The 15,429-nt window shown below is 34.0% G+C and overlaps 1 protein-coding gene across 1 annotated transcript in view; it reads right to left on the reverse strand.

The window, feature by feature from the left end:
- Positions 1-15,429, reverse strand: part of LOC150078287 (uncharacterized) — a 910,840-nt gene that overhangs the window by 523,523 nt on the left and 371,888 nt on the right. The window contains 2 exon segments of the mRNA XM_090384522.1: positions 5,587-5,875; positions 8,803-8,952. Of these exon segments, the coding sequence (XP_090240648.1) occupies positions 5,587-5,875; positions 8,803-8,952 (439 nt within the window).

Genomic DNA, 15,429 nt, shown 5'->3' on the forward strand with positions numbered 1-15,429 from the left:
GGCAAAAATGGGTAATTGCTGGCCTCTCCTTTGTCTTCTTCCAATATATGTATCTTCAAAGTAGTTTGCAATCACCATAGCTTCAATGGGGAAGTCATCAGCCTCAACTAAATCTTCAAATGCTTAAATAACGTTAGCAGGAGGAATAAACGCCAATGCTGGAATCATTTGGATCCAACGAGCAAATTCATGGTCTTGTTCATATCGAGCTTTTAAACCTTCATTCTGTACCTTTCGCCAAACGCTTTGGGAAAGATGGAAAAAAACAACCGGTATTTACAATACCAGGAAATTCTTGTTGGAAGGCTTGCATGGCACTTTGTTCGAAATCTGTAATAAGTTGCTGAGGTTGGAGACCCGGGTGTAGATTTTTAACTTCTTGAAGCAACTTGACGTATGTGGCACGAATTTTGTTTGGAAGAAGAGCATATACCACTGGAATAACTGCATTGAATTGAACCACATGAATTGTATAAAGCTGCTGGATATGTGAGGGTACTGTGTTAAAAGTTCCATCAGAAAACCACTCCTGGCTACACACCAATAACTGAAGATTGTTACTAGTGGAAAAAATAAGCATGCGACCCGGGAGCAGTTCGTCCTGAGAATCATACATTAAAAACTGTTGTACATTGCCACCGATAATAATTTCTTGATAATTTTGTGGAATTACTAGGTCCTGGAGATTGCTCGGTAAAGCAGGAGTACCATTGTTGCATCGAACATGACGAATGGTTCGTTTAAGTGTATCCTTTTTAGGAAGTAATGCCGTGACACTGGCATGAGCCTCTGCAATAACTGATGCAACAATTTGCTGTGGCCATTCATTCGTGGTTGTTGCATGTTGCCATATTTGACCAATCAATTGCAATGCTTCCGACCTTGCAGCTTGAGCTGCATGGTTATGTTTTGTTACGACTTTCACAACTGGGCCTTCCAAACCCTCTTGTCCAAACACGCCCTTTGCAGGTGGAACATTTTTCACAAACCCAGATTCCATGTTGTTCATCTAGAGTTTTCTTTGAAAACACGTAAAAGGTGGTTGTCATCATCTACCAATTTTCTTTTGCCTCTTATTTACGGAACACTTTTTGCCATTGTACACACAGGATTAATCAATCAAGATGCAAAAATAATATGCAGATATACTGTATTGCATTGCTTGCGACGCTCAGCTTGTTCACACGATGCACCGCTGATAATGAGGCGGCCACAGAGTAGTAACATACAGAGGGGACACTCCCATACACGACAATGGCAATTCTGGCTACATTTTAAAATTGCACAGACAGTGGAGGCTCCACTTTCAGAACATAGAAACAGGCCTGAACATTGTGAAGTTAGCAATGTTCCTGGAGTATTTTTTAAAGTTTTGTTATTGCGTTAGATAATATATCAATTCGCAGATTATTAGTACAGTATATAATTTTCATAGGTTATTGTTACTCCAATCCAAAAATAGCAACACTAAGAACGGTGGACGATTAGCAAACCATAACATAAGTAAAGGTTTCGGCAATAATATACAACTGGTTATAGAGGCTGTGTGGTAACATGAAATGCAGCTGTTTTCTCTTTCTGCAATTCAAATCCTACGTTTTCCTACCCCTGGTATTTTATCCCCCCCAACTTATACTTTCAATTCATTTCTCTGGTTAAATATGGAAATTTACTTTTATTAGTATTTTCTGGTATTTTCTCCCCCCACTTATACTTTCAATTCATTTCTCTGGTTAAATATGGAAATTTACTTGTTTTCACCTAAAAAAAAATTATTTAATTATTAATAAAATTTAATATTTTTATAAGTAATGGCCAAACATCCATAATGTTTGGATGTTCCATCCTTCTCCATCCTTAGGAGCAGGAGGTTAAGATGCCATTTGCAATAGACATTAATAAATACAGATTTTTTTTTTATTTACACTACTGGGTGTAAATAATCAGGTGGCTAACTATAGCAGATTTTGGTACAATTCTGTGAGTACAATGAGGCCAGTACACCTATCTCACTCTATTAAAACCTTTTTATTTTCACTCACCTCAATCCAGTAGTGTTTACATGAAATTCTGTATTTATTAATGTTTATTGCAAATGGCACACATCACTGTCATCTTAATATCCTTGTAGGCTGCATTTTAGGCAATGTCTGGCTATTATATTTTTAAATATTACTTTTTTGACTTTAACTCCATAAATTTACATCTGTCATTTTGACTGATCTCAACTGTTGTTTTAGGTTTCAATATAATGAATGAATTGAGCTGCTTTTAACTTTGGTTCTAATTTTTATTTAATTCTTTTCCTTTATTTATTTATTGTTTTATGTCTGGCATCTTATGAACACTGCATCATTTCCCTACTAACCAGAGCCACTAATAATTTTTTTTTTTTTTTATACACTTCACAGAAATACAAAGAATCTGGAATGAATGAAAAATTTGGAAGATAATTCTCTGTGACTAAATTTTGACTGTTTTTTTGCTGAGTTAGTTATTTTCTTTAACAAAAGGAATTTAGCATTCTTTCATTCAGATCATTATTTGAGTTAGCAGTACAATAACAAAAAAAAAAAAAAAAAACTATATAATTGAAATTCTTTTTATTTATGAATTTTTTCATTTCATACAAAGGATATTTGAATTATGTGTAGTCCAATGAAAATTGAATTAGTAATATCTTCACATGAAATGTCCTGTAATACATATAAAAAGAGCATGCTGATTTAATTCATAAAAATAACTCTTTCACTTTGTCAGTGAGACTGGCTGACTTGACTTGACTTGATTTCAGAAACAGTAAAGATGTTATGACATATTTCATGAAGATTTTTTTATGGAATAATTTAATTATTTCATAAACTATTACTTGGATTAATATCAATACACTATTCATATAAATTAGTGTAATAAGTTATGAATTAGTTATTAATTAGCTATTCAGTATTTTTTTAAAAAAACATTTCCAGGTTCTATCAATTCTGAAAAATTATCTTAAATGTTCTTTTGGAAAGCGGTACAATCGAACTCCAGATTTATCTCACACAAAACACTTATTTCTGTGCATGACAGCAGATAATTATAATAATAGAAAAATAAATACACAAATAATTATAACAATAGTAAAAAAAGACTATTTAAAACGAAATTTCTACATTTAACGAACACTAGAAATTGAGACACAGAAGCAACCCACGTGTTAGCAACTTAGCGTTGGGCACGCACATTATTACTCATTGAGTTTTGATGGCCACAGATCGCCGCGTTAGTTTCGTGTTCTGAAAGTGCGGGCGCTGGGATGAATTGAGCAAGAGTCCACTCTGTATCTTACTTCTCTGTGGAGGCGGCGAAAACAGCAAACGCGCGCTGTCGACTGCGCCACGAAATGTGAGGAGAGCCAGATGCAGGAGCTTTTATTGTTTGAATTTAGACAAATCAGAACAAGATTCACTTGTTACTGAAAAGACTCCTATAAGATTAGTCACTGTTCCCTCCCCCATGTCCTCACTAACCATGTGACTCTCGTGGTCGAGTATGTATTCTTTCCATTGTGAAAGGATTAACAGTTCTAGTTAATCCTTTCACAATGGAAAGAGAACCCTGAAGACATACAAAAGGGGAGAAATTAGTTTAAAAGCTACGTGACAATTTGTACACGAATGTAATTTTGAAAATTTGTTCGGAAAAGTTAGAGTTATCGGAAGTTCAGTTCGAGTAATCAAGAGAGTTTAACATGGAATCTCCACTAAAGGGTCTGGGACTTCAATAAAAATTCGAGTTATCGAGAGTTGACTGTACAGTATTTCCATTTCTGTAGCCTACTCATTATCTACTGGGGGCGAAATGCGGGGGCCACTTTTCCGTAAACCAGTATATACAATACATCTAACACATAATACAGAATAAATACAAAACAGTAAAATAAATAAAAAATAAAATAACAAAGTCAATTACAAACTAAAACATAAAGCAAGTAAAAATACATCATAAATTTAAAAGTAATTGAATTAAAATACAAGGAATTTAAGAACATAGATATACCTGTATTAAAGGGATGCAATCAAATATATTAATTAGATTAAATAATTTAAAATGTGGAACTAAAAAAGCCATAATCTGTTTTATAAAACAAATAAAATAAATAAATAACATGCGTTTTTCAGTCTGGCTGACCTGCATGTGACACAAAAATTAATAAAGAAAAGAAAATCAGAATAAATGATGTTAAAAATTTGATGATTCTTTCTGAAAGTAAATGTAACTGATATTTATTTAAAGATAGTATTTTCAGTACAATTCTGTTTTTTCCAAACCTTTATTCATAACTGAAACCACTAATGGAAGGAGTTTTTATGTAAACTTGTTGTCCTTTTAAATCTGTCATCCTGATAAAACACAAAAACCATAAAGGGCAATTAACACAATCTTATTCAGAGATATAAAATAACACTGAAGTAAGTCAGACTCATATGGCTTACTTTAGGTTAATTATTCTTATTTACAACCATATTTAGAAGCATAAAATAACAATGAAGTAAGCCAAACTCATCTAGCTTACTTCAGTGCTATTTTACACATTATCACATCTATTTTTTACATTATTTACATTATCACCATCTATTTTTTCCTGGTAAGGGTAGTCCAGAAAATTCTGGGTAGCAGCTGAGAAACAAATGGACTGGATTAAATGTTTATAGTTTTCAGAATTAGCAGCGAAAGTTTTTTATTTTTAAATACCTAAAAAGGAAACTTGCCAACTTTCAGCAATTAATATGAACAAACCTTCCATTTTTTGTCAAACCTAAAGAAATTTTGCATTATGCACAAATTTATATAAAACTGATTTAATGTGGATTATAATCAGGAAACAATCCATTCATCAATAGCATATGCTGTTTAATTACTTATTCTTTTCTTAATTAAGAAAAGATGTCTATATACTTGAGAACACAAGTGATATTAGTGAAGATTATAATGTTAGCAATAAACTCCTTTCAGAGATTATCCCTATCCACACCCTGAGGAGGGCTAAAGCACTTAAAATAATTAGAGGAGAACCAAAGTTAGGCCAAAGGCTTCCTTTTTAGGGAGTATCCCAGTCGTTTTCTTAATGGGAAACTTACCAAAATAACTACTTTATAGTCCAATATCACTGACTGCATTCTAACAAAATTGATTTATTATTCTAAAGTTACCTTGAACATGGTAAAATTTATAATTTTCAAACATAATTCAATCCTCTTCAAACAAAAAAAAAGGGGGGGGGGGGGAGTCATTACTAACTTGTACAAAACGTTATACATAAAAAGTTATAATCTAAACTTTATAAAACATTTTATTAAGGAAATATTTATTTAATTATTATTTAAAAAATATATATCCTTGCAATGAATCAATATGTATCAGAAACAAAGGTATTTTGTTATCTTTATATAAAAATTTTAATGATTACACTAATCATGTGAAAAACTGACAATTTTTCAGTAAATAGAATTTCTACTTGGATTACAATTATGTTTATAATTTTATCACAAATTCAGTTTTTATCAGTGAGGTTGAGAAGTTTTGAATAAATGTATAACTCACGAATATCAAGTTGTTCACTTGTAGATACTATGTGGTCATTAAGGAAATGAGCATCCAGATCCTGCATAATTTCCCACAGTACTGTGCTGATCGATCTCAAAGCTCCTTGAGATGGTGTAATGAAAGACCACTTCGTCACTCGAAACTCTAAAACCAACTGATCATGTGAGCGTCCACCACCAGTTCTCCACTGCTGAAGGTCAGATGTAAGTTGTGATTTTGTAGGTAGGAGAGTTTTACTATCAAGTAATACTATGTGTTCTAAGCCAATCCCTAACAACCGTGTAGTCTGAAATAAAAAAATAAATAAGTATAATAATAAAAAATATTTTAAGACAATGCTAACTCCAGTTAATTCCAGAGTATATCATTAATTAATATATACAAGCCAAAGTTTGCATTTATATATACAGTAGAACGTATAAACAGTAGGGAGGGAGGATGGGGAGGATCAGGGAATAGCCTTGCAAAGGTTAAAAATCCTACCTGTAACAAGCATTTCAGAATCATATTTGACAGCCTAAATAAATTTAAGGCTGAGCTGGACAGGCATTTGGAATGAATGGAGGGTTTTTTTTTTTTTTTTTTGGCTGATGCTGCATAAGCTTGCTTTATTGCATCGTATGCCTCTACTAATGCTAATGCTAATATATGCTGTTGATTATTCCAACAATATTCGTTCATTCCAGTAATGTTTGTATAAGCTGTCAATCATGCTAATAATGTTCCTCAATTGGCAGCTTGTGGCAACAATGGTTTTTAGTTAAAGGTAGAGAGGACGATGCATAATGATTTTTAGGCACATATGTAGCAAAAATAATTATTTCGTGAAATTGGAAGTTAGGTTAAGTTAGGTTTATTAACAAAGGGTAAAACTGAAGAAAAATACATGGAAAACAATGTGCTACTGGCTTTAGTGCTATGTGCTCACTAACTGAATATTCATTTCATGTGTATTTTGTTTTTGGTGTATGATTTTCACTAATGTATCAGTTGCTAGAAATTAAAATTTATTTATATTAACTTGTAAATCAGTCTGATACATGATTTTTATTAGTATGCTTATTTTCCCATGACACTACTAAGCAATCAGTTTCAAATCATAATCTAACCTTCCTAACTTAAGACGACGGAATATTTTTATTTGGCTAGGTTAGGAAGTTCAAAGAAACATTTTATCAGAAAAAAGTTACATCCGAATGCAAAATGATGTTAATCAATTTAACAGGCTTAACCATGCTCAAAGAAGCTCTTCTTGATCAGAATATTCATTTCATGTGTATTTAACCAAGATAACTTTCATTATCTTCGTTCACAATATCAAGACTATGATATTGTGAACCAAGGGTACAACCATAAATTTGTATTGGGGTGCAAAGTTTTTGTTCTGTTAATACATAAATTATTATGCATACCTATTATATTAGTTTCATTATTACTGCATATACAAAAAATAACTACTACTTTAACCTACAAAATTATGACTCATTTCCTTTTATTTTTAGATAGTACCTTAAAGTGGATAGTAATAAAACTAAAAGAAGGATGTTTGTAATTTGAAGTGATAACAGTAAGATACTCTATAAGAGTTTCTTGTTGAGAGGTAAAAATTTGCCGTGCACCCCAACTTCTAGTTGCACTACTGACTCTAACAGACATAATTCATCATAAACAACTAGCATTATCTTAATAAATGGCCAGTGATATGATCTTAATATGATCAATAAAAGTGTCAAATCTATATTTAGATTTATTGCACCACTGCACAGGGCCAATCCATAATTAAGAAAAAAACTGTCCATTTTCTTCAATTGTTTAGCAAAGAAACCAGCTGTGGTTTTCATGGACTCAAAGTCCATGAAATAACTTTTATCCTCCACTGGACTTGGACTGCAATGATTCATAAATTTTAACATAGGACATGCATTGAAAGATGCAGGAGATTTTTAACTAATAATTCAAAAACATAATATACAGTATAGTAATCTTAAGCAAGCACCGCTTTAACACAGATTTAGAAACCGACAAGTGATTTACTGGAGCATATATAAAATTAGGTAAAACTTATATAAAAAAGTATTTCAGAATCTGTAATTAAAAATAAATAAATTTTCAGCAACCAGAATACCTGTAACAACAAAATTTTGAGCTTTGCAAAATTAAGGTGGAAAGATAATTCTACAACCAAAACACCCCAAGAATTTTCTAAATCTGAGGAGAACAATGGAACAGAATAAATTATAACCCCAAGACTAGAGAACATAGCAGTTACATAAAATGGAATTCCATATCCCTCTAATTTCTCTAAGTAATTCAAAGCATAGCATTTTAATGTTCAGTTGGATTTAAAATAAGAATGTTTTACCATAAATATTTAGTATTGCATCAGTGGAATCCAATTTTATTTATCCCATACCCTTACTTTAGAATATACCATAAGCAAAAATATATCAAAAACATACCAGAAAGTTATTTATTTATTATTATTTTTTTCAAATTTCTATAGCACATTGTTAATGTTACTTTAATATTTTATTACACATTTAAAATGGTATTTAATATTATAGAAATTTATAAGACAATTATAAATTATTTGAATTAAAAGAAAAACCTGAGTCACCCACACTTAAAAAAAAGTTTAAAGCTTCAGTGTTAATAAAATAATTTCCAAAGTAATTTCCAAATTCGGGGGCAGTGATTCCAGACTCTTCCAACATAAAGACTGTTGCTTTGTTGCAGCATTGTACGCATAAAACCATGTTTCATCACAATGAATATATATTCCTTCCCTACCTTAGAATGGAATTGTTAGTCTCAGTAAAGTATTTCCTAAGATCGTTAAGTCTGTTTTAACGATCTTCTGAACAGTACAGCAGATAAATCACACAAAGAAACATATTATATGAATTGGTGCACTCTGACTTAAGTAGTCAATAATGCAGAAAATCACTAGGTAACTAACCCGAACACTAAACGGGGCTCAGTTAACAATGAGACATACTTTTATAGTAATGTACAGATCTGAATATGTAACGTCTATTTGTGAATATGTAACGTGTTTGCTACTCCAGCCAATTGAACATACAACTTCTTTAGGTGTAACTCACTCTCATATAATGGAGAATGAAACAACTTCCTCTTCTGTTCCTGTTTCAAAGTAATTTCCAATAGCTTCTGTTATTTAAAATAAAATGAATAAAGAATAATAAAATGTACCTTTTTCTTTGTTTTCCCTCTGAGGAGTTCTTTCACTTGAAATATACGACAACCATATGAGGGCAACCGCTTGCAGGTTTGAACATACAACTTCTTTAGGTGTAACTCACTCTCATATAATGGAGAATGAAACAACTTCCTCTTCTGTTCCTGTTTCAAAGTAATTTCCAAATTAAAATAAAAGCTTTCAATTTGTTTCTGAAAGTTCACTAAAGAATAATTACTCAAAGAATCAAATTTAATAAAGATATTAAAATGTATGAAAATACCTTTGATTGAAGTTCTACATTTGTAATTGACAATTTTAAAGGAAGGCATAAGTGGTTATAAAAGTCAGGAATAGCTTTAAAAATCGTAAATAAAAAAGTTGGAAAGAAAGGCATGCAGATTAGGTCCATATGTTTCCACAGGAGTGCACTAATTGGTGTGCAGAAAGTGGAGGATAAATGAATAACATAAAAATAAATGATTTGAAAATTTCTTAATTTAGTATGACTAAAGGCATGGTGAGATCAAAAAAGTTTAGTTTCCACACTGTATGTGTGTTTCTTTTATCTAACATATTTAGGGGGAAATTGCATGTTGGCACCTTCAAAGAAGTTCACTTTGACTGTTAGAGTAAGTCCAGTGACTGCTATTGTTGGAAGCTTTAGGTTTTGAATTCTGCAAGTGTAGTCTTCAAATTTTCAACAATGTTATCAAATTTCTTCTTTTTCAATGAAAAGTTTAGTTTTGGAACAAAAAAATGCCATACTTTACTAGATTTGTGGAGTACAGAAATTAGGAGTCAATAGTCATGGAATTTGGCCAAAAATTCCTTTACAGTCAGAGTATGACTACGAGTGCCATGACACAAACACCAATCTCTCCCATTTCACAGTATGTTTTAATAATTTTCACACTGCTGTTGTTGCACACCATCAATGTCTGAAAACACAGTTAGCATTCTCCTCTCACTGAGTGAGTTCGTACAATGTAAATGTCTGTGATTGTGGCCTACTGACAACTTCGGGGGCAGTGATTCCAGACTCTTCCAACATAAAGACTGTTGCTTTGTTGCAGCATTGTACGCATAAAACCATGTTTCATCACAATGAATATATATTCCTTCCCTACCTTAGAATGGAATTGTTAGTCTCAGTAAAGTATTTCCTAAGAGACTTGATGCATGCAGGCACACCTCATTCCACTTTTATTCATTCTAATGAAATTAAATTCCCACTTCATTAGTCAAATTACAGAGGTTAAGAAGCCATTTTAATTCAAAAACTGTTTAATTTGCATCACATTCCCATAATTTTTTTTTGACAGATGTGAATATTCGGTATTAAGCAGTGTCCTTCAAAGTCAAACATTTTCTGAAAAACAAAGTACCAGGCATGACAGCAATCAGAAGTAACATCACCTCCAAGAAACACATCCAAAGGTTTTGAAATCAATGTAAATTACATTAATGTTAATAGTGGCAAGAATGCAAGAACACAAGCTTATAAAAAAATAATAATAAAAATAACCTTCCAATAGCACCTCCATCCCCTCTAAAAGCTTATTTAGTTCTTCCTTGAATTTATTCACTTCCCACTACTACAATACCAAATGGAATTTTGGCCAACAATCAACCAACTATCTGATGGCTGAAAGCAAATTTCCACACATCGATCCTTCTTAAATTTGCAACTATCCTTCTTAAATTTGAAACCATTCTTATGCCAGGTAGCAAGCCCTAGCCTGTCATATCTAAAAGGATGCTGTGATGATATGGTGAGTTTATATATACAGGGTGATTCACTACCAGTGCGATAAACTTGCAGGAGGTGTAGGGGGCACAAAGACAAATCGGAATCACATAGCATTGCAGGGTCCGAAATGCCTTCGTCATGTGGTAGAGGACGTTGAACGGGAGGTCGCGTGAACAGCGATCCCGCTGGAAGTCAGCATTTGCGAACCGGTTCCCGAGGCAGTAGGTTGGATGAGTATTCAAACGTTGAACTGGCCGACATACACCTCGCGTATGGAGCTGCGGACTGTAATGGGCGCGCTGCTCTGCACTTGTACCAGGAACGTTTCCCGCACAGGCGTGCTCCTCATCATACGATTTTCACGCGTGTGCACAGAAGGTTACGTGAGACTGGTTGTTTCACGAGAGGTATCATGAATCGAGAGCGAATGACGAGGACGACAAACAATGAGGAGAATGTCCTACATCTTGCAGAAGGCAATCCGAGTACGAGTACTCGAGTGATAGGCCAACGATTGGATATTTCCCAATCCACTGTATGGAGTACTGTCGGCAAACCAAATGAGTTCATACCATCTGCAACGCGTCCAATCATTGGAGCCTGCGGATTATCCACTCCGGAGGACTTTGCTACTTGGTTTCTTCAACAGAGTGCGGCAGACAGCGCATTTGCTGCATCCGTATGGTTCACGGATAAGGTAAGTTTCACAAGAGAGGGAACCTTCAATCAACATAACACCATTTGTACGCGAACACGTGCAACTCGACACCGTTTCTCTGTCAATGTTTGGACCGGCATAAATTGTTGGAGACCACTGCATTGGACCGTACCTTCTGCCCCTCGTCTGGACAGTACGGCATACTTGATCTTTCTACAGCAAGTCTTGCCCGAACTTATTGAAGAAGCACATGTTCTTCAGTTGTTGCGCCGCTCAATGTGGTTCCAGCATGATGGGGCTCCCCTACACTACACCAATGACGTCCGCCAACACCTAAATGTTACATTTGGACAGCATTGGATAGGTCGTGGTGGTCCGGTTCATTGGCCTGCTAGATCACCAGATATCATGCCTGGACTTCTTATGCTGGGGTCAAATGAAGACATTGGTGTACGAGACCCCTGTTGATTCAGTTGAAGACCTCGTCGCTTGCATCTCTGTAGCTGCCGGGGAGATTCGAGACACGCCAGGAATCTTCCAGAACGTTAGGGATTCCATGCGGCAGCGCTGTGAAGCCTGTGTGACTGCTTCTAGTTGAACTTTCGAACACCTTCTGTACCATGGCTTTTTGCCAATATAAAACTTGTCATTAAAATGATTTCTGTTACACTAACGAGTTGCTGTTTCTGTTCTTTTTCTTGCGTCATGCGCGACCTCCCGCATGACGAAGGCATTTCGGACCCTGCAATGCTATGTGATTCCGATTCGTTTTTGTGCCCCCTACACCTCCTGCAAGTTTGTTGCACTGGTAGTGCATCACCCTGTATATATACAGGGCCGTAGAAAGTGAGTAGGAGAGGTAAGCATTGCTTATGGGCGGCAGTTCTGGAGGGTGCCAAAAATTTTTGACATATACAAGTCAGACTTCTGTTTAACGAACTTCTTTACAGTGAAATTTTCTATTTAGCAATATTTTTTGAATTCTCCTTGGTAATTACATTTAAAATAATTTCTGCAGAATGAAGAAAATTTCCATATAACGAATGGATTACAAAAGCTTAACTGGGAACACATTGTTCGCACCTCTGGCCTTCAAGCAATTGAAGCAATTAGTGCTGCTACTAAGCGTGAATTAAGAGCCAAAGGGATTATCATTCTGCAACTTAGTGGTACTCGCCTATCCAACTGGCTGTCCCACATACCCAAAAGTTGAACTGGCCATCTGATTGATTAACATTTACCAGATCAGTAACGTAACTGGATAAAGTGGGCCTCGATGCAAAATTTACTGTGGGCTCCCCTGAAAAATAGGTGCAATATAATACTATACTCAAATATAATGACCCCCCCCCCAATAAATGGGCCCCTATTAGACTTTTAGATGTCACATGACATCACAATATGCTATTATACCCCTATTAGATGTCACATGACATCACAATATGCTGGCACTGAAATGAAGAAAAAGAAATGGCAAAATGACAATTTTTTAAAACAGCTAACAAATTAACACCCCGTACAACCAGTATTCTTCTCACCCAAACATTACTAGATGATTTCACATGCATTAACAATGAGAATTGCTCATCCACGTCAACAGAAATGCTTTTTATTTATTAATTTTTTTTTTCTGGGCGATGGCACCCCCACATCCCCGCTTTTGTGGCTGTACATTACTAGGCGATTTCACGAGCATTAATAATGAGAGTGGCACATGAACGTCAACAGAAATGCTTCTTTTTTTGTTCTGGGGGCTGCTGCCACACTAATATAAACAGAACCTGATACTAGCAACGCATACAATTACTGCAAAAAACATCAAATCGTCAAAACAACTTTAAAAAAAAACTCACCTCAACAGTCTTCATATGCCATCCACGCTGAAAATGCTTGTATTCCGAAGCTATCAAATTCACACTCATCCACCATTCAATTAGTCTTACATCCATCCATTTAAAAATGGAATAACAATAAATAACACACAATAACCCAGCGTTTCTCAAACTGAGTTCTGCGAAACATTAGTGTTCTGTGAGATGTGAACAAGTATTCCACAAAAACTTGTAATTAATAATTAAAAATATATATATAAAATAAAGAAATTTTTGCATATTTGGGTGGACACAACTTTTGTATCATTATAATTTTTAACATTTTTTTTTTTTTTTTTTTTGTTGTTAATATGCTGGCATAGACTAATAATCAAATAGACTGTGGAACACTTTATTTTGGCAGGCTTTTGCATAGAGAAATATGCATTGAGGTAATGATATCTTCTAAAAAGTAGCAATGTAGCGATCTAATATGCCATTTATATGAAATGGCATATTAGATCACTACATTAAATAACCCGTATAATCCAGCCTAAGAAATCTTAGGCTGGATTATACGGGTTAAAGGAGAGAGTGAAGCAAACCAATATCATACTAAACTCACTTCCTTTTTTTTTGATAATTATCAATATTTTGAAATACTATTATTAAAATAAATGACCATGGATTTGTGGTTGAAAAAAGGACTTTAAAACAAGCAACAAGTACTTCTAGTATTTCAACTGTGGTCAATGAAAAGGAACACAATATTGTCACACTTCAAAGTGGGGATGGAAAATCACAGCCTTTGGTTCCCCAAAAATCTGAAGTGAAAAAAACAGGAACCAACTAATAAAAGACCAAAACAAAAGTATGATGACAGATATTTGAATTTCGGCTTTACATGTGTTGTAAAATATTACAAACAGTTCTTTGGCTCCCAGTAAACTTGTTTCGTTTGTGTTCTGTCAATGTATTGTGAGATGAAAAGTGTTCCATGACTAAAAAAGTTTGGGAAACGCTGCAATAACTGAAGGGAAGTAGAGCAGCACGATGACAATTATAATTTCGCATTTCCCTCTAAATTGGAAGCAAATTTGCATCCAAGTAAACAATCAGAAAAGCAAAATGAGGTAAATTATGCATTCAAAACAATCAGCCAATCACAGAACTTGACCGGACAATCATTCTGTTCTTAGGCCAAGCCTGCAATGGAGATACCCATGTTCTGGAATTCAGCAAGAATAATATATATGATACCATTTTTAGAAAGGTAATGTATAGTGTTCAGCGGATCTTCAAAAGATTTATATGAAAATGACAATGAAACTTTTTAAAATTTACTAAAACAATTGTTAAATTTGATTCAGTTATGGCAGAACATATTCGCCGTATCCAGAAATCTGAATCGAAAAATATCATGCATTATTTGGGTGATCAGATACAAAATGAAATTATTGAAATAATTTCACAAAATATTACAGAAAAAATACTAGAAATGACTAGAGAAGCTAAATATTTTACTATGACTTCTTATAATCACTGAAGACAAAAATAAAAATATGGATACAAGGAATGATCATAAATCAATAGCTTTAAAAATAACATCTTATAAGTTTCTTTTCAATTATAATTTGGCATGACATTTTAAATAAAATTAATTCAATATGCAAAATGCAATAAAAAAAAAGAATTCTGATATACATGAAGCGCTTGAATGTCTACAAAATATCGCAGAATATTTTAAAGAAAATAGAACAGAGGAAGCAGTAAAAAAAATTTTCGATTCAGCTAATAATATGGCTACTATCAATGCCATTAAAGTTTTTCCAGATGTAAGTACTGTAAGGAAAAGCACATCATTTCAATTATGAAAGTAGAGATGAAGCTATTCAGGATCTGCAACAAATCCCAAAATTAATTTTTTTCTTTCAAATTATGGACACAATAATTTTCTCGTTAACTGAAAGGTTTACAACTATGAAAGAACATGTAGAAATATTTAAAATGTTTTATATTTCTGAATTTAAAAAAAAAAATGGTCAGATGACGATTTAGCATTAGCATTAGTAGAGGCATATGATGCAAGAAAGTAAGTGTATGCAGCATCAGCCAAAAAAAATAAAACAAAAAACACTCCCATTTCACCCCTCCGTTCGTTCAAAATACCTGTCCAGCTGAGCCTTAAATTTATTTAGGCTATCAACTTCCACAACAAGGGATGGAAGTCCTTTCCACCAACCAACTACCCGCTGGCTTAAGGCAAATTCCCGCACATCTCTCCTACATCTGTCTTTCCTCAATCTGAATTTATGCGATCTCAGGTGATTATTCTGAGCAACACGAAGAATCCCATCAGCATTGAGCATGCTCAAACCATTCAAGGGTTTATACACCCGTATCAGATCACCTCGCCATT

The sequence above is a fragment of the Mastigoproctus giganteus genome, chromosome 11 (assembly GCF_048544385.1).
Source record: "Mastigoproctus giganteus isolate SK-2022 chromosome 11, ASM4854438v1, whole genome shotgun sequence".
NCBI lineage: Eukaryota > Metazoa > Arthropoda > Arachnida > Uropygi > Thelyphonidae > Mastigoproctus > Mastigoproctus giganteus.